Raw genomic sequence first — 20,975 nt, forward strand, 5'->3', positions numbered from 1 at the left:
CTTTGTTGTATAAAGGAAGAGGTAGAGCTGTTAACTGGAATAGAAAATGCCCAAGGTGAGTATAAAATGTATATATAGATATCTAAATATATATGAGACCAGTTTAGCCTAGCCATTAAACTAGATGATTTTAAAGGAAGCAATGTGCTACTCTCTCGATTAATCACATATCATTGTATTACTAATGAATTATCCAGAATTGACTGATAATAATTTTGCTTAAATTATGTATTCATTTTATATATGATCAATATCAGCCAACAATAAGTTTCATTTATAGATGAACCCTTTAAAAATTCGTATATACATAGGTATATATACATGTCGCTGGGTGGCTGAGAATATTACTGTAACTGGGCACTAAATGCTGAACAATATTTACCGATAAACATATATGTGTACATATATACATTTATATGTGCTGTCCTAAATCGCCCTAAGGCTTTCAACAATCCATTTTGTCATGTCTTATCATAACAGCTCATAAAATGATACTTGTATCATATTAGATTACATATGTGTAGAGCTCATATAAAAAAGCTAAAGTCTAGATTACTTATATGGACATAGCCATCAAAGGCCCCTCGGAAATAGTATGCCATAGAACAGAAAAAAAGAAGCAGAAGAAACCCACATTCAATTTGAAGCGTAGTTGCATTTGTCCAGCTACGATATTCTATTTATGCTAAACGCGAGATGGGGGCATGAAACCTTGAAGCTAAACAAAAGTTTTTGGCTGCCACACACACACACACACACACTAACAGAGAGAGCGAGAGAGAGAGGAAGAGCATGATGCTTGACACACGCTTCATGGTACGTTGATTTTCACAAGCTGTGGAGCGGGCGGGTTTTGGCCAAGTGTTGATGGTAGCTTGACCGTTTTTTTCTGTTCGGTCAAAAGCTGCTTTACAGGTTTTTCTCACAGACAACCCAAAACATAGAAAAAACAAAAGCGAATTTCGAATACAAGATAATAAATGTACAATTGGATTTTGTGTGGTAATTAAAGAAAGCGTTCGCTTAAGTGCTTTCTGTGGTTCGCTCTCATCTAATTGCTTATGAAATTATAGCAGTTGCGTGGGCGGGGCCGCATGTTAGCCTTGTGATCCGCTGACGCGGTGGTCATGGCGGAATTTCGGGTTTTTCGTTTTCCTAACCATCATAAAGAATAATCATAAAATAATCGACATATCAATATCAATTAGCAATCAATTTGTTGCGCTTCACGCTTTCAATTCTTTTGCGATCTTTTGGGCCGCAAAGCTCGATTTGAAGATTCCGAAAAATAGAATTTAAAAATCAGTGAAAAATATGATAGTCGGTTGTAACTGAATGTGTAATACTTGTTTATGATAATAATCGAATTCGAAATCTGTCTTTGATGTAGTTTAATGCGGTTCAGTTTCAAGACTTTGACAGAAATAAATATTTCCGAATTACCTAGCTACTTAAGTGTCTAATCCTAACAAACTTAGCACTTTACCAGATGCTGTATTGCTAGATAGATAGGCAAAGCCAATATACTCTTTATATACCACTCGAATAGGTATTGAGCCAAAATCGGCTTCTGCTTCTTCTTCGTCTGTTTGGGGCTATTCAATTCGAATCTGTTTTGACGCTTGATATGTGTGAGAAATCGGCTAATCACGCCAGAGTCGAAGACTTGAGCTCATTTGAATATACCCCAGCTGCTGTATATATAATCAAACGCACAGCTGAGTTGAAGAAGCAGAAGATGAAGATGACGCGGAGGAAGAAGAAGAGAGAATATATATTAGTAATCAGCGAACAACTAATAAGTAGCTGTCGGCATTTGATAGCTTTTACAAATTATTTATTGTAAGACAACAGCAACAACAACAACAACAACAACAAAGTCTTGTTGCTATTTGACCCTATGCCTAGAGAGTTATCTCCATTGGGCACTATTTGCAGCATCACTTCAGCTAATTGGCTGGCTTTATTCGGGGGTTCGAATTCTTTCAAATTCATTCGAAACGAGCCTATGGCTTTCAGATTGTGCTGCCTCTATTATTACAGCGAAGATAAATGATAATTTGTACGGCCTATGAACTTGGATTTTTATTTATCAGGCAGACTTTTATTGGTAGGTGTTAAAGCCGCTTAATTAAAGGCAGCTTAAGACAGGGAGAGAGTTCGAGCTCTGCACAAAATCGAATACTTAGTTAATATATTTAACAAACTACAATTTATTTACGTCTGAAATGCCAAGCTGCGTTGTGGAATGACTCACTATTGTTTGCTTGGAAAAAAGAAACAGACCTGGCCTTAAACTCCGTGACGAATCTGCAGCAATTAGCATATTTTTAATATATCTAACGTTATTTCTTTCCCAAGTGAAGTTCAAATAGGAAGCGAATTGTGGAATAGAGCCTGTTCGACTCTAAGACTAGTCCCAGGTCTGCACTCCCAGTCGAAGCGTCATTGTGGAAGCAGAGACAATAATTAAAGTCTCAGAACAAGGTCTTACTGGTCTTACATTACATGCCTATCAGCTTCCCCATGAAGATATAACGATATTTATACATCTACCCATATGCTACCATTGTAGATATAATAAACCATGATTCAATACAAAAATAGTGCCCATGTAAGCAAGCAGGTACAAGTTCAAGCTCCACAATGTCTCAGGTAACTCTCGTAATACAATTGTCAACACATTAGCCCCAGCACTGTTTGCCTCTGGCTGCTGTTTGCGAATTCAATTAAAGCTGTCGCATGACAAAAGAATTCATTGTTTGATAGGTAAATAGAACTTAAAGGTATTAGAATGAAGTAATTGAGCAGAAGTTTGCTCTTCTACTTCTTCTGGGCAGGTTTCGAACTGAGATCTGAAAAGTAAAAGTACAAAAATGCAATCTCAGCTGCATTTCGCAGAGCTGGCCAAACTTGTTCAGCGAGTTTTCCTTGCCGACAGAAATCGAAAGAAATAAAAATTGAGAAATAATTACCTAACTTCGAGGAAGTTTTGTGCAACTCAGGTTCCATGACAAGTTTATTGCACGGATCGCATAAACAAGCAAAAAACATTTAAGTGTGCTGTAGAGGAGAGTGGCTGACTGAAAGATACTCTGAAGGCCTGAGTGGAGCTGTTCCTCTAAACATTGGAATGAATGAATGGAGAGGCAGACAGAGGGAAGGATAAAAAAGAGGGACACACTTACAGAAAAACGAAAAGATAGGCGGATAAGCGGAGGGAGCTACCAGAGAATACCGCTAGATCGACTCTGCAGTGGATTCTGATCAAGATTGTATAATAATATTATAGACTTTATATCATTGATCCCTTCTTTTGCCTGTTACAAACATTTCCACAAATACGCAATACTCCAAACAACCAATTTCAACGGATTTAGGGTATCAGATAAAGACAGAAAAAAACATTTATGTGTTTGTCAGCAATTTTGGGAGTCGAGTTCGCTGTACGTGACGCGCTGTCTTTAAGAGGGAGAAAGGCGTGTCAAAAAAGTCGGGCAGCGTGATCTTCAAAATCTCTAGAAGCTCTCCAGATGGGCCAACTTGAGAAGCACACACAGTCATATATATAGACATTAATATATGTATGTATATAAAGATCTATATCATGAGCCGTTTCAGTATTAAACTGATTAGTTTTAGCGAATTGTTGTTTATTTCATTTATAGCTGCTTTTTAATACAGCTGCAAAAAATGCTGTTTACATTACAGTTTGAAGAATGTTCCCTGCATTAAAGAAGAAGAAGATGTCGACTATAAACACGAACACACTTTTTCATAGAGCTAACAAAATCTTGTTTCTTAATGCGCTCAAGTGCGCAATTATAAACAGTTCATGTTTAGCATGCAGGAATGAGTTCGGATAGACTACCGTCGTATACCCTGTACCATTCAGAGAAATCTACAACATTTTCAAGCTTGAGCTGACTACATAGTAGTGTTAAGCAACAATTTGTTATGTGTATGTATGTATATGAACTTATCCTTGAGAACGTAATGTATAAGAGCTTATCCTTGATAACCTGTCCAAGTACCGTTGAAATACCTCAGATCTTATTTAAATCAAAGTGTGTATGCTAGACATTTTAGACGGTCAATTGACTATATATGATCAGGAATATATGTTGCCTATATATCTACATGTACAGACATATATAAGTTCGTTTCGCTTGCCTGCCTTGCTCTCCCCCTACCTCTCTATCTCACTGTCTACTGCTACCATTTAATTAAGCCCTTCTTTTTCGCTGATTTTCAATGGGTATTATAAAAACATGGCCCTAGTAGTACCGCTCGTTGTTGCTTTTTATCTTGTCTTCATTTTTGAGCATCTCCGAAATTGTCATCATAAAAAAACGTCATAATTAAGATGGATGTGCCTGAAGCTGAGTCGCCTGAGCATGACTTCATACGACTCTCTCTTCTCTCTCCCTCTCAATGGCATACGCCGAAAAAAATTCATTTCCAGTATGGAAACGCACACACACACGCGCGCACTTACACAACGACAATAAGTGGATATATGTATATAGTCTCTATATACCCAGTGTGCACTTCATAAACAATTGGCTGGCCTAGATGGAGAGCACTAACAAAAACATTTCACGATTACAATAACAAGAGGTTGGTCGACTGGAGGGGGCAGCCGGGTGTGTGGGGATTGGCCCTCTTTCAATAATTTGTAAAACTAAACGAATTAAATACACACACACACACACACACACTTACACGCAGAGAGTGTGGAAAATCGTGGCGAGCGAACGAGATTCGCTGCTGGTGCTAAACAAATGCCACGACATATTCCAATTAATTAAATGAAATGAATCTAAAATTCAAATCGCCAGCCAAAGAGTTAACAGTTATTGAGCTAATTACCGCACCCCCACCCGATCCCCAATCAAATATATGCCAGCTACGCCACTGTTTATGGCACGAAAAAAGTGGAAAAAATACAAATCGTGGGCGTAGCCAATAGAAATTAAGCAGGAGCACGAGCAGGTAGGCTAAACAGAAGGAGAAACAGAGAAAGAGAGAGTGAAAGAGAATGATAGAGGTTTCGGCATGTCCATGCCTTAAGCAGTCAATTATTTAGTTTATGCAGCTAATAGAGCAATAAACATATGCAAATGCTAACACAAACACAGACATATATAGAGTTGGATTAATGTACTGATAATTGAGCCTAACGGAAATGGCGCATGAGTGTGCGTGCGTGCGCTTGCCAGTGTGTTTGAGTGTGTGTGTGTGTGTGTGTGTGTGTGTGTGTGCGTGCCTTAAGTCAATGTTAATTGGGAAACGCAGTGAAAACTGCAATCAATACATATATATAGAGATATATAATATACATTTATATGTATAAATATATATGCTATTTTATTCACTCATATCATCAGCTCAAGCCTGGCCAAAGGCGTTGCCTTAAAAGGCAGCTACAAGTGTCTCTTTTTCTTTTTTTAATAGATCTGCCCACTGGAATAAGCCAAAAATTTGTGTAGAAAAACTCTTTTTAGATGAGGTCACAACACTTTTAAAAAAAGATATATATATATATATAATATATATGTATATCTCTGTGCATAGCATAGTGTTTGAAGTATTTTTTAGCAATTTGTCTTTAAAATTTTTTATTAATTAATTGCAGTTTCTTTTGTTTAAGCGCGTCGTTTGTTCCTTGATTCGAAAAACGTGTTTTCAAACTTTTTTATTTATAATTTATTGTTGTTGTGTTGTTGTTGTTTGTGTGGGTCGTAAGTGCTTGGCAGTTTGCAACTGCGGTTTGCTCATTTGTTGTTGTATCTGCATTACAGGCGTGATTCACTTTAACTGTCATTTAACATATTGAAATCTCAGTCGATGAGTGTGGGCACACGGCATCTCTTAAGATAAATCACTTTCGATTTGCATATGTATTATGATTCATTCCGTTTCGAATATTATTTCACTTGTTAAGTTTCATTTTGAAAATTGCCATATTTGGGTTTTTTTTAATTTAAACACTCACTAAATGCTTGCGCGCCAGACAACTGCACTCCGAAATATCCAAAGACCAACTGATCAGTAACTTGGAACCGATCAACAAGTTGCGATCCCCAGCAAACCAAAAAGCAAAGCTGTACATTTCAATGGAATAAATTGACAGCAGGCAAAAGTAGGCTTTCTAAAGCGAGAAAGAGACAGAAGGGTTTCATTAAAGGCAACATCTAAGAGTAGGCTATACAAATTTAAAGTCGGTATAAAAGCCTACATACATACAGCAAATATCTGATATATGTATGTATGGTATATCTTTCCCGGACACATATACATACATATGATAAATTACAACAATTTAACTTACAATATATACTAAGCTATAATTTTGATTTAATCACAGATCTTATGAAAAATCAGTTGGATGATCCGGAAATATTACATCTGAGAAGTCAAGGAAGCAGCATATTTTGTATAAATAATACATATTTAAGTTTAAGTCAAATTTTACATGTATGATTATAGTCACTGGCAATATAAATAAATTTATTTCACAACATACTTCACGTATTTTCATTAAATGCAAGCACAGTACTTATTAAAATGTGTTGCATGATTGCATACTTTGAAAAATTGATATATTTTTTAATGCGAATATCTCCCTTAAATATAGTTACATTTCGGAATGATATACCTTTTTGTATTCGTGCAGAGCTTCATTTTCGTTTGGCTTCTCAAAATCTTAAATCCAAGAGATATCCATTTTCGACAAAAAACGTGATGATCGAAAATCGACTTCTCTTGAAACTGAAAATAGTTGATGGCAATCGATGCTAGGCATAGTCACGGGCACAAAAAGACATACGATTTCAGGATCGAACATATATAACTGGAGATATGATCATTTAAAGACCCATATAAATCTAGCTGCAGTTGCTGCTTAACAGCTTTTTAACATAGCAGACAGAGTAACAGCAGCTTAGCAGCAGCCACTAGCATATGAATTTTAAATTTACAAAACAGCCCAAAAGTATGCCATAATATTCGTACGAATTTATATTTTAGCTTGCGTGAAAGCTTACAATCGTAAAATGCACTTGAATGTTCGAGCAGAGATTAACCAGCGTTATCACAGCTCCAATTATATACATACTAATCCTTAAACATATCTATTAATTTAATTAAAATCAGATCTTCGGTCCCCATGAGATGACTTCCAGTGCAATGCTCTTCAAAGACTCAGCATCGATGTCATGGCTGGCCAGCGTTTTAATCAGACTCTGAACATTCTGCGACTTCTGCAATGACAAAGAAAATACAATAAATATGTATATGTATGTATTATATATAGATTATATAGCGAATTTACTACCATAGTCTTGTCCAGCAGAGATTTGAATGCATCGCTGCGTATGGCTTCGTAGAATTTGGGAAAAACTGTTCCACTCTTACGTTTCTCGTTGATTAAAGCCACAAACCGATCGCGCGGTAGATGAGTCAATAATTCCTGGGCAAAGCTCACAAAACTGTTGAGGTTGGTCGATCGCTTGGGCTCCTGCTGGATATTTAGTGGCACGAGTATCACCACCAAGCTATTTTCATCCGCATCCCCCTCGTTCTCCTCCTCGTTAAACGCACTTTCAGTTATCGATGGATAGCCATAGCTTTTGTACGCATAGGCTCTTAGCTGCTGCTCGACGCTTTTATTGATTAGAATTCGCGATCTGATAGCCGTATCATTCAAATGCACGAAATTTATAACCTCAATTATCTCGGGCAGCGACTCGGCGCGTTGCTGCAAGTGCTTAAAGTCGGAACTGCGCAGAAATTTGATCGCTTTGCGGAATCCCGAATCGGTTAGCATATGCTCGGCGACGACCTCATCGACGGTGATACTCGGTATGAGATCAATGAACTCGCGCAGATCCTGCAACAGCTCTGGGGAGTAGGTGACAGGATCAGCCTGCAGCTTGGCTGGCCACCAGCGCCTGCTGCTTGCTTCCAGCGAAGCACCGCACAACGCAAAACAAATCGCGAATAAAATTTTCGACATCCCCACCGAAGTTAATTGAACCGCACTCCTCCGTGTCTGGCGGTGAACTGACGCCTTGTCTGAAAATGAATTATGCTCAGCCTGTGCTACTCACACATACACTAGCACACTGTTCGGTTAAGTCTCTTGCTTATCAACTTAGTAAATTGATGTTACAGTCAGCTCGAGTCTCTCAGAGCGAGAGATATATATGTATGTACATGTTTATACATTTATGCTGTGTGTTTTCCGCTCTGTTTATATGTACGCAGTAAAGCCGCGCCTGAAAGAGCCTCTGCCGGTCAGATGAAGTTGTTGAATTGTATATGTAGTGTCTTTTTATACCTACATGCATGTGTTCTCTGCCTTAAGAAGAGCGAGGGAGAGCGCTGTGTCTTCCAGATCTGCAGTGAGAGCTCTCTCACTCACATATGCATATGTAAATACTGTAAAAGTACAGGTACTGATTGATTTTTGCGTATTTGTTTGCAATTGAGTTGTGAGCGATGCTCTCTCGTAATGTATGTATCCAAATGAGTATTTCTACTTCTGCCTTTCTTATCTTAAGAAGAGTGAAGAGAGTGAGAGAGCAAATACCGGCAAGACGGTTCATTAGCTGTGTTCATTTTCGGCAAATAAAGTTTAGAGCAAACGGGAGAGTAATATACAGTGATTTTGATTAGTCTGCGCACACAACCATAATCAAAGAAATTTGATAAGCGTTTTAAAATCGCAATGTTTTGTTTAATTTGACATTATTTATAAATCTTGCTTATTTATATTATTTTTCATCTGTATGAAAACAAATGTGTATGTACATGATTTACTTTTGAGAAATTGAGTAAACAGTAGTTACAGGTAAACTTATGCATGTATGTATGTCTACATCTAGTTTATGCTGAGACTAAAATTAAAGATTGCACATTTCCGGCCCAAAGACTGCTAACATTTATCACAATTCGCATCCGATAACTAGCTGATGCGATGTAAGCTAGTTATTTATTTATATAAATATGTATATATTGTTCAGTTAACGGTAGAGTATTCATTGCTTGTTTGGTATAGGGGGAGCCAGACAGGGATGTGTCACCCATAGAGGCAACTATTGCAATATCACCTGCAGCACCCCTACCCTACTAATGTAAATATTTCATATATTTAGGTTTAAATTGCACCTTATGGTTTGGCAAGAAACGTAGTATTATTGCACCTGTTGGTTGCTTAACTTAATGGAAGTCTTTCTTCTTGTTCAGATATTGCACATTCCTAAATTATACACATATGTGTATGTATATTTGTATATTCCTATATAGATTTTATAAACTAACTTTTTCGTATCATCTTGTAGAGCACCGAGTGGGTCTCGATGCTCTCCGCACCTGATTCCCACATATCCTCGGCATTCGTCTCCTCGTCGGATGATCCGCAACAAGTGCTGTGCCCTCTTCGCTGCTCGTCCTCCGAGGAATAGGAAGACATCGTATTGGAGCTGTGCCGATCATTAGTTTGTGAACGTGTCAGAGTCTTGTCGGATTCAGCATCGCTCAGTTCCTCGCCAGTATTTGGAGGTACTCTATCGTTGCCCGGCGAGACCATGTGCTCCAGATCCTCAAAGCGTGAAGCATCCATCTCCAACCTGTTCCCGTTCACGCTCTCCTCCTCATTGTCCTCGATGGTATCGACCCGTATGATCTGTCGCTTGAAGTTGTAGCGATCGTAGACGTTGCGTTTGTACAGCTCCGTGGAGTCGGTGCTCATGTACCCACTGTCCAGCTGTCCAAAACGCTGCTCGTAGTAGTTCTGCCCCACCGGCTGTGCCTGGGAGCCCGGCTGAGCCGCTGCTGCCTCAATGATGGAGGCAATGCCATCTTCATCCTCCAAAAATCCAGCTGCATTCTTGGTGCCATACGTCGGAGCTGGACTCTGGCTCGGGCTGAACTTGTTGGCTGCCATGGTCACGAATTTGCGCCAGGCATTCTTCAGATCCTTGGCCTTCTTGGCCCGATCCTTCAGGCCAATGGCAATCTGCATGCCCGCCGTCAATTGCGCCGGCTCAATCTCGCAGCGATAGACGGTCTGCACATTCACATTGGAGCTGGTTGTGGAGGTGGTGACAACACTGTTGGCTGCTCTTTGGGGATAGGCAATGCCCACTGGCACTCCAGCATTCCTGTACATCTCCTTGGTGCGCTCCGAGAGGTGGCTGCTGCTTCTGTTCGATCGCGAGCTGATGGACAGCGCATCGAATTGATTGAGATCCACATCCTTAAGGTTCTTTACATTGTTGTTGTTGTTGTTACTGCTGGAGTCAAGATCTGAGGAGTCCTTCAACTCCAGCTCCTGCTCCTTTTCCTTTTCCTTTTCCTGATCCATTTCGTTATTGTTCTCACGCTTCCGTCGATTGAGATACTTGTTGAGGCTGTAGTCATTGCGCAGGCTATTCATCTTCTTGCCGTAGATGCCTTCTATGCCATCGTAGTCCGCATCCAGCTGCGCCTTCTGCTCCAGCACAGAGGACTTTCCCTTCAACGGCTTCGACTGCTCAGTCCTGGCCGAGATGACGCTGGACATGGTATTGTTGCAGGAGTTATCGAGGGTATCCGAGACACCCGTCAGCTCGGTTATCTCGCTACGCAGACTGTAGGCATCGTCGTCGGCAGCTCCTCCTCTCTCCTGGTAGCTAGGCGAAGGTGGTGGGGGCGGCAACGGACGCTTGTTGTGCACCAATGGGGCGCAGTAGTGCTGCTTGGCCTTGCTCGGCTCGGCCTTAGCCGGCTGCTGTTTCTCTGGCAGCTTGGGCGAGGATATCGTTATAGTGGTCTTATTAAGACTGGCCTTGCTCACGTCCACCACGGACAGGGTGGGCGAGGACTGCAAGCCGCGCTGTCGCCTGGAGTGCTTCGCCTCCAGCGCCAGGATGCGACCCTGCTCGTCGCTCTGCTGCTGCGTCTCGCTCTTGATGTTCTCCTGCACAGCCAGAGGTGACTCGTAGATCTCGCGCAGATTCCGAAAAGAGTTGCTGGAGCGCAGTATGAAGGAGGCTGTGCGTGGCTTATTCAACTGGCTGTTCTCCACCGGGCAGCTGCCCACCTGGCGACTGAGATCGGGCAACGAGTTGATTTGATTGTAGTCCTCGAGATCGGCTCTGCTCTGCCGGCCATGATTATCCCAAGCGTTGATGTCGCAAAAGCTCTGCTTCTTGGGCTTGCGATCGAGTGTGTCCGGCTCGAACTGGTCGCTGTCCGTGCGCTCCATATCAGAAGGCGGCTCGTGCTCTACCTCGATGGTCATGCTGCCACGAAAGGGCGTGTCGTACTTGATGCGTGCCGCCGCCTCCTTGTGCCGCTGCGCCTGGCCATGATGCTGACCATGCTGATGCTTGCCGGCTAGACGCTTCTTTAGATCGCCCTCCTTGCGAAATCCGTTGACGCGATCGTAGACCGTATGGCTGATCTCCATCTCCTCCTCCAGCGGTAGAGCGGTGCTCAAACTGGGGCTGAGCTGTGAGCTGACATCGGATGAGGGCGAGCTGGAGGAGTGCGAGCTCTTGCGCTTGCTCGGCTCTAGACGCTCCAGGCTATCCGTCTCGTAGTCCACGATCAGATACTGCGGCGATTTGCGTCTGTAGATCGGCGAATCCGGCTGAAATTGCTTCAGGCTCTTGCGACTCAGTGAGCTGTAGTCCGGCGTGGGCACGGATGGAATGCTGCTCTGGGTGCTGCTGTAGATGTCCTTGATCTTCTTCTCCATGGTGCTGTCGTAGTCCGGCGTGGGAATATGCGCCGCATACTCACGCTTCAGCGAGTCGTATATCAGCTCCGCTGGCTTCATGTTACGCAGCATATTATAATGCTGGCGATCGAAGGAGTTGAGCGAGGTGGGCGTCGAATTGGCCGCGGCGAATTGGTCCAAGACGTCGCCGCGCTTGCGCAGCGACTTGGAATGGCTGGAAGCGCTGCGCATGGAGCCAGCCGGCGAATCGACCAGCATAAACTTGGGATTATTATAGATCTCACCGCCAGTTTCGGCAAAGCTGTAAACATTAGCGGACACGGTTGCCGAATACGCCGTATAGCTGTCATAGGACGGCGACTTGGGCTTGACGGGCTCAGGAGTGGACTTGTTGGAGCGCAGATCTTTGCTTGAGCTGGACTGCGGCTCTGGCATGGACTGTGCCTCCTGCTGCGACTTGGGCATGGGCGGTGGAGGAGGACGTTCCTTTGGAGCCGAGATCTCCTTGCGCTGCGTGGGCTTTGTAGGTGACCCGTTGCCCTTCTTCGACTGCTGCGTTGGCTCTGAGTTGGGCACGCTCTGCAGCCACTGCTCGATGCTGTTGCGCTTGTCCCCCACGCTCTTGGCTTGCAAATTCTGCTGCTGCAGCAGCGGCGCCTTGTACCTGGTCGAGCTGGAGTCCAGGCTAGCCTCCTCGGGTATGATATTAAGCGATGGCTGATAGCGCTTCGCAGCCATCTTATACTTGGCAATGGCAATGACCTCGCGAATCTTCTGCAGAAACTCAATGGCAGCTTGTGGGGGCTCCTGCGGAGACAAGGTATTGAGATTAGGAATGGTTTCGAGTACATGACTCCTCCACTTGGACCTACCGCTAACAAGTGTGGCTCAAAGTAGGCTGGATTGAAGTAGAGCTTCTTGCGCACATTGCCGTTGACCATGGCGCGAAGGTTCTCTAGCTTCTCCTCACTCATCAGATCCTCGATGACAGCCACATTCTCTGTGGGCAGGCACTCGTTGTCCTGCCGAAAGTCGTCTGACTCGTGGGAGGAGCTCTCCGCTCCAGAGGCGTGGCCCGGCTTGGGCGATTTGTTCAGCTGTGGATGCACCAGAACCGAAACCGAGCTCTGCAGTAGAATCAGGTCAGGCTGTCTACCAGAGATCCAGTGCGAAGCTGTTTGGACTCACCTTAATCTTCTCCTCCATCTCGCACTCAGAGTTCGAGTTGGAGATGTCGCTGACAAAGCCAGAGTTGTGCTCCCGCTCGCCCAGCTGTGGGAAGTGCTGCAGCAGCGGATTGTTCTTCACGATGCCCAGATCATCCTTCAGGCTGGCCATGCTGGCCCGTGTGCCCGCCTCGTTGCCATTGCCACTGCCCAGGCCCATGCTGTTGGCCGAGTAGATGCTGCCCACTCGACTGAAGGGCGCTCCGTATGTCACTTGGTCGTTCTTCGGATAGTTGATCTCATTGGCCAGGTTGTCCAGCGAGTGGCGGGAGTTGTGGCGCCCTCGACTCTTGCGCTTCTTCATGTACAGATAGAGAAAGACGGACGCCACGTAGATGAGACCCAGCAGCAGGCTGCAGATGCCAATGACCACGTACTCTCGCATGGTCATGCCATCCGAGGTGGAGGCCAGAGTCGTCGAGTTGGCGGGCTGAAAGAAGACCTCCGGCACATCTAAGCACGAGTCGGGAGGGACGTTTAGGCTGCGTACAGACGAGCAGTTGGCCGTACTTACTGTGCGTATATTTGACTGGGCTGCCATTGACCCGGAAGGCGACGCACGGCGAGTGCACATTCTTGGGCGGCATCAGATGATCTGCACGGGAAATTCAGGGAAATTCAGGCAATAGCTATTAGGCTGTCCGTTCATTATTAGACTCACCTTTCTGGCTGGCGTTTAAGGCCACGGTCATGTCGCGGCACACCAGGTGCACCACGATCAGTCGGCCCTGCATCTTCTGCCTCAGCTCCGTCTCGCCCAGCCACTGCAGAAAGCTGCGACCCTCGTCGCGGAACATGCGAAATGGATAGTCCGTGTCAATGGGGTTACGCAGATCCGACCAGCCATTCGAGCTGAGGTACTGGGCGCCCGTAACCGCACAGACCGGCGTGTGTATATCTAAATGCACACATGTATGTAGAGCTGGCTATACATATATGCCGTATGTGTGTGGGCTATACTTACTGGGAAAACTGATTTCTCTGCTGGGGTAAATGATTTGGCCGCGCAGCGGCAAAAACACAAATGGAATTTTCTCCGACGATGAGCCGCTAACAAATGGTGAGAGAGAGCATTCTGCAAAAATAAATGAAAGATAAAGAAAAACAAAAACAAAACAAAAAAGAGCTCAATGAGAAAGTCTGGACAGCGACGATAGCAACAAAAATATGAATTAGAAATAATATGGCAATGTTTATATCACAGCTGTGATAACATCGTTCGATCGATCTATTATTGATACCAGAGCCAGACAGATTTTCCCAAAAAAAAAACAATAAAACATTTTTGTTTTTGTTTCTCGAAACGCTCTTACTTTCCGTCTTGATGGATTTTCGAAGGTTTATTGTTATGATTATTGTTGATGTTACGATTGTCATTGTTGCCGTCAGCGAAAGTTGGCTTAAACTATTTTTCCTTTCATAAAAGTGCTTCGAGTTGATTTGTTCAATAATAGCACATATTTGCCATACTAGCCGACGTCTACAGCTACCGTTTGTAAAGCTTGGGGTTACCCTAATATTCGCAGTTGTTTGACTTGCATAAGAGCTATGACAGGGGAGGTAGCTATAGTAGGTGTCTGTGAAAAGTGTGAAGAATAAAGAGAGGGTGCGGGATAGTAATTATGATTTATCACTTAGCAATAATCTGAAACATCGAAGGAGTCTGAAGGTAGTTGAGAATATAGCCTTGTAGAACAGAACAGAACAGAACATCTATCGCAAAGATATTCGACTTTATTCTGGAGAGTTAGCCAAATCCTTGAATATGGAATATCGTCGATGATTCCTGATTTCTTTTCTTCAGGCAATGCTTCTCTCTCTTATGAATGTAGAGGATTTCGTCATTCCCTATTCTATTCCCTTTTTGTCTAGACTAACGAGATCTATGCCCGAAGACGTTTTCACTTAGTAGCTGCATTTGCAGAGTATCTACTCTTCGTCAACCTCCAATTGGGGCTCTGCTCTCGTCTCTTTGTCGCTGATATATTTTGCGTCACGTTTCGTTTTCATTCTCCAGTTCGAGCGCTCGCGCCCTGCACAATTTTGTTATTATTATTACAGCATTTCTTTTTCGCAATCAAAGCAGAAAAAATAGTTGAGCAACCATTGTGATTTTTTGCTTTTTTGGCTATAATATATATTCAGCTAACAATGCCTGGGAAAATGGTAGCGAAATTTCCCAGCGTCACTTGCCAGCTGTGGAAATGGAGCACACAATTTGCAGCGAATTGGCTGACTAATTATTTAGCCAGCACTTCCGCGTCATCGTCATCGTCATCGTCATCCTCATCATCACCATCATCGTCATCGTCATCAGCTCTTCCACTTTGGCACTTACCATGTATGTCATCCACACAGATGCCCAAATCCTCGCGATAGGCCCGCAAATATGGCAAGCAGCGGCAGCTGCAGCCCTCCTCCTCCTCGGCGCCCGCCTCCTTCTGCGCAGCCACGCCTCCTGCCTGAGCACTGCCACGCTGCAGCTTCACGCGGCGCGTGAGCAGCTCAAGCCTCGAGCTGGCCAGCGAGGCGGAGGCTTGACCCACTGCTTCGCCAGCTAGGCAAATGAAATAAGCAAGCAAACAGAGGCACAGATTAGGCAACGTGTGGCAAATAAAATTTCCATATGAATCGACGAATTACCGTTGGAGTCGCCACCCAGACGAACGACAGCCGCCGTGCCGCTGGACAGGCCGATGCAGGTGTCCGCGTTGCAAGCGCCGCCAAGACCCAAGCCTGCGTGAAAAGAAAGAGAAACTGTTAACGGAGACGCACACAGCGAGAGAAGGGAGCGAGGCAGCGAGGGGGACTGGCTGACTGGAAACTGGTGGGAGACTCTGGAAGGGGGCAGAACTGTTGTCAGCTTGATTTAAGCCCGTCACAACAGAACGAGCCAAGAGCCTACACTGAGAGAAACGAAGATTAGCATCAAACTTAGATCGGAAAAATGCATTCAAAAATATAAACAATCTTTAACTAAAGAGATGAAAGTTCTGAAGAAAAGAGTATGGCCCGTGCCTTAGAAACTCTTTAAAGAGAAAATATCGATTATTCCAATAAAGTTTAACTGGAAAAGAAGTCAATAGCTATAAAAAGCTAGAATGCTCTAGTCGGCAATAGCCACAGCTGCCCGTTGTATATGATTATCAAAACTATACCTATAGTCTTCTGGACTGGAACTGGAACTGGCACATAACTGTGCCGTGTTGTAGATGATACTATCTCTTTTCTCTCTGCCGATTCAGGTTGTGTTATCTGGGTTTTGCTTGTAACTGTTTTACGTGCGCCCGAATACATAAAAATTGAGAGACTGACAGATGTCCAAATTGAGATACATATGAAGAGAAGTTATGTTTATTATATGATTTTATATCGACTGACATTTTAGTCTGTAGTCCATAAAAATAATTGTATCTGTGCCAAAAATCTAGCTAAACTTCAAAATTAATTTAAAGAAATTCGATTCTATCTCTCGATTTGAAGTCACTTGATTTCTCTGTCTGTAGCTCAACTTGGCTAATAAGTTGACTGGCTGGAAATTAATGCTGCTGTCAGCAGCATGGCTCACAGCATTAGCAGCAATATCAGCAGCATCAGCAACATCAGCAGCAGTTGCAGCTTGAAGCTGTTTGAAGCTTAAGCTTTAGGATTTCTATTAGGGGTTATGCTATATGCTTTATATACTACAGTTGTTGCTTACCGCTCGTATAGAAGATATCACCATCGTGATGCCTTGTCAGATTGATTAGCTGTCCGTTAGACTGTTGTAGATCCTCTAACAGTAAATTTGCTGGCATTAAATCAGCTAGTTGATTTCTCTGAATGTCGTTGTGTCGCTTCTTATTGTTGTTGTCGTTGTTGTTATTGTTGTTGCTGCTGGTGGCAGCAAACACAGCTGCTTGGGTCGCCGCCAAGGAGGTGGCGCCAATGACCTGCCCGCCAGCTCTGCTTGGGGGCGCTGTGGGCGTGCCAGTTGCTCTGCGACAGCAGCAGCAGCCAGCGAGCAGCAGCAGCGGCAGCCAGAAGGAATAGCCAATGTTGGTGCGAGACATCGCAGCAAGCGCATCATAGCTAATGCATGCGACCGGGTCGGACTGGGGCTAGAAACGTAAAACGAGAAAACGAAAACAAAATAAGTACATTTAAGCCATAAATAAGTTGTACAAGAGAGAAAACGCGCGACTAATTAAAACAAATCCAAAACGCAACAACGCGAAAAAAAAAAACAGCTGCAAATGGCGAAAAACACAGAAAACAAAACAAAAGTGGGAGGTACACGGCTAGAAGATACTCTGAGCGCAGAGATGGATATGGAGGTATAATTATATAATTGGGATATTCTCTAAATATGTGTAAGTGAGAGAGTATATACAAAATATGGTGACTTTAGCTATTCCCTTTTATAAGAATGTATCGCTAAAAATTATGTAAATTACATTATTAGAAACAAAAATTTTGTAAGTGAAGCGAGAGGTAGTTAAAAAGTTCGATAAATGTAATTTGATTAGCTAGAGCTAGTATGGATTCGCTCTTAATGCTCTTAATGGTATTTACATGTGTTTTCACAAAATTTGATGGCTCTAGCTCCTAAAGTTCTTTAGTTATGCTGAAATTGAATTTTTATTGGTAGTAAAAATAAGTAAAGATATTGAAGCTTAGCTTCGGCTGCTACAATGCAGAGAGAGAGAGAGGGAGAGAGAGAGCAGTAAAAAAAGAAAACCCATAACATCTAATTGAAATTTATTATGTGCTAATCCGCTAATTTATCCAACAAATTTCCATTGTTAAGTTCCGCATACAAAATTTATTGACCTTAGCGCCTGCAGTTATCGATTTATGCTTAAAAAAGCATGTCCCAAATTAGAAGTTTATTGATATAGGGGGAATTCTGTGATCTAAGAATGCAGAACTTGTCATGCGAATAAACTAACGGAATATACATCTATCTATAAATATTTACAACTTGAAGCCTACGTCAATTACATTGACCAAGCCCATCAACATTATCTAGAATCTGTCAGCTTTTTATGTTTAGCTTCAGGTAAGGTGGGAGGAGGGGAAGGGGAGGGGGGAGCTGTAACATGCATTGCCACATAAACGTGATACCCGTTTTGCTCATTCGAAATGGCTTCAGAGTATGAAAGAAAAACAAATACGTTTAGATTTCCCCACTGACTGCGCTTGTCCGCACACACACACACACACACTAACGTACACACAGGCAACACACACGCACACCCAGGTGACATTCTTTAAGCGGCGGTAATGAGGCAAAAATTGTTGTCGTCCATTTTTGTAAATGGAGCAGCATCAAAAGCCAAGTGGTTGCTGCTGCGGCTACTGCTGTTGTTGTTGTTGTTGTTGTTGTTGTAGTTAGTTGCTAGTTGCAGCGGCAGCTAACGGACAACATTTAAACAAATGTTGCAATTAAAACTCGTTCTGCGAGGCGAAATGTATATACTTATAAAAAACACGCACACACACACTCACACGCTGGCACCACCAGCACCATCAGCACCACCGGCGCGAATTATGCAGCGGTGGAGCAAGTGCGTCGCTTCTGCCTGGGAACACGCTGCGTATATGCCACATATGTATATCTAACCTGGCCTGCTCGCGGTATACCGTTACAAATGCGACTGCAGTTATGTCTGCTTAATCTACATACACCCAGTAATAGCGAGAGAACTAAAGAGAGAGAGACAGGGAGAGGAGGGGGGGGCGAGTGAATGGTTGTTGTATTTATACCGCTAATCAGTTGCACTTTAGCCGCTTGACCATAATTTACATAAATATTTCACACAAACAAAACAACACACAAAATATTATTGGGGACTTCTAACTGTTTGTTACACTTAACCTATACAAAGAGAAGGAGAAGAAGAACACAATAACAACAGCAACAATAAAATTAACAATAGTCTAAGTGGAAACAATCATTATGTTTTTTTTTCTCTTCTATTTTTTTTTTGGTGGCTCTAGAATATGAGAAGAAAGCGATAAAAAAAAAAAAGCAACAGTTGCGGCCTAATTTGAAAGTAAAATTTTGTGTGAAGTTCGTGGCCAGAGTCTTTTGATTTGTTAGTTCGTTGCTTGAGTCTCTTTGATTGAGCAGTCGAACAGCGCGAACCATTTTGTACAGTTAGCTGGCATTTAAAGATTAACAATAATATATAATACCATGTATTTATGGATGAGGCTGCTGTGGCCCAATCTCTTTGCATTTTGAAACAATTTAATGACAGAGGTGACCTGATTTTTAGCCATTTTAAAGCTTGATTTTGCTTTTTAGCCAGCGCTGCTGCAGAAAATGCCTGACTGATGTGATTTTGATGATGCGACTGCGACTGCGACTGCGACTGCGACTGCGACTGGGAATTGTAGCGCGCTACGACTTGACTTTTTGCATTCGTCTAAACTCAATTAACAGGTAATTGAACTTTGCGCGCCAGCTGCATGCATACCTACCACATATATATATATGTACATATATTTATTTATATGGCTACATGCTGCTGCATGCACGTTCATTAATTATTAGGCAACACGATATGCTGCACATTGTTCTAACTTTGCGCATAAATTTATGTTTCTCTCCATATATATAGCAATATATAGGTATATGCAGCTGTAACCTATGCACGCAGATCCAGTGCACACACAATTATTGTTGTTGTTCTTGCTGTTGTTGTAGTTGCTGTTGTTGTTATGGGGCATTGTCTGTTTCTGCAGTAGCTACACTTCCGAGTCCACGTCACACTCGGCTCACTTTTAACACTTAGAACACACGCTAGTCGCATATGAGTCGCTATAGAAACCACTCCCCTCTCTCCCTCTCTCTCTCTCCCGTTTGCTCTCATAACAAATTTGAAATTTATTCAACATATTTGCGGCTAGCCCGCTGGCTGACTGGCTGGCTGTTTGGTCCATTGTGTGGTTAGAGAAGCGCATCATTTGCTCGACGCCTTAATGTGCTTTAATATGTACTTATGCTTGGCCCGGGCTAGGCGAGGCTAGGCTTTTAGCCACATCTGGCTAGGGCTGGCCAACGGTTTTCAAAATAGTTGTTAAAACTAAATTACGACAGTGCAATCAACTCCGAGCCGAGCTCCACTCGACTGGCCAGCTACCATATTGACCATATTGTTGCTTGGTCTTAATTTTTTGGCTCTGGCTGGATCTCAGTTTGGTTTGGTTCGCCTGGCTTTGGTTCGGTGTTTAGTGTTTGGTCAAATTACTTTCACTTTAAAAGATCTTGATCTATTCGCAGTGCGCCTGCCCACTGACCTAAACTCAATGGTCTGATAAGCTTAATTTCGTTCAACTGCACAGCAAGGGCAGTCCACAGCCCAAAAAACAAAAAAACGAAAAAAAAGGGGCCATAACCAAAAGGCCAAAAAAAGAAATAAAAAGCAAAACCTTTTTCATTTCTTGTTCGTTATTAGAAATGCTGGAAATGTGTGAAAAGCAGCTTGATAACGTAGTGGAAATGTAACCATATGTGGCACGAAGCAGAAGCAGAAGCAGAAACAGAAGCTAAAGGTCGAGCACACGAGGTGTGTGTAATATGAATGAACAGTAAATGGAACTAGGGCCGAGGTGGCCAAGAGTTGATTGAGAAAAAAACTAGATTGAAGAAGTTTATCGTATATTATATGTGATATGTATATCATGATATATGTATGTAAACTGACCTATAGAAAGAATTTCTAATAAAATTATTTTTAAATTTTAATTTGGAATACAAAATTTATGACTAAGACTCAGCTAATGGGGTAGCTATAGCTGCGCTTTCAACTCTAGGAAATGCATCTAGCCAATTCAGATTAACTTAAGTATAGCGTCTTTTGTCTAACAGTTACTTTCGACTCATAGTCAAAGGAAAATTTTATATATTTTATAGAGTTGGGAAAACATTTCAGTTGATAATTTCTAAGTATGGATCATAATAATTTTAAGCAAATCAATGAGTTCTTTTTTATGCAAGATTTATGGTCATATATGTAATATATAATATA

General features: G+C 42.6%; 2 protein-coding genes across 2 annotated transcripts; both read right to left on the reverse strand.

Moving 5' to 3' along the window:
• Positions 1 to 6,998: 6,998 nt before the first annotated feature.
• Positions 6,999 to 8,075, reverse strand: LOC6578411. Its single transcript, XM_002004287.4, has 2 exons — positions 7,340 to 8,075; positions 6,999 to 7,265 (listed from the first exon to the last, which is right to left on the reverse strand). The coding sequence occupies exons 1-2, from the start codon at positions 8,018 to 8,020 to the stop codon at positions 7,155 to 7,157; spliced, it is 792 nt and encodes a 263-aa protein (XP_002004323.1). The 5' UTR covers positions 8,021 to 8,075; the 3' UTR covers positions 6,999 to 7,154.
• An 80-nt stretch (positions 8,076 to 8,155) lies between these two features.
• Positions 8,156 to 17,187, reverse strand: LOC6578412. The gene is made up of 9 exons (XM_032730052.2): positions 16,658 to 17,187; positions 15,601 to 15,693; positions 15,296 to 15,514; positions 13,922 to 14,032; positions 13,619 to 13,855; positions 13,472 to 13,552; positions 12,920 to 13,410; positions 12,604 to 12,858; positions 8,156 to 12,538 (listed from the first exon to the last, which is right to left on the reverse strand). Exons 1-9 carry the CDS (start codon positions 17,007 to 17,009, stop codon positions 9,323 to 9,325), a joined length of 5,055 nt encoding a protein of 1,684 aa, XP_032585943.1. The 5' UTR covers positions 17,010 to 17,187; the 3' UTR covers positions 8,156 to 9,322.
• Between the last annotated feature and the right edge of the window lie 3,788 nt (positions 17,188 to 20,975).

Source organism: Drosophila mojavensis, unplaced genomic scaffold, assembly GCF_018153725.1.
Source record: "Drosophila mojavensis isolate 15081-1352.22 unplaced genomic scaffold, ASM1815372v1 contig_80, whole genome shotgun sequence".
NCBI lineage: Eukaryota > Metazoa > Arthropoda > Insecta > Diptera > Drosophilidae > Drosophila > Drosophila mojavensis.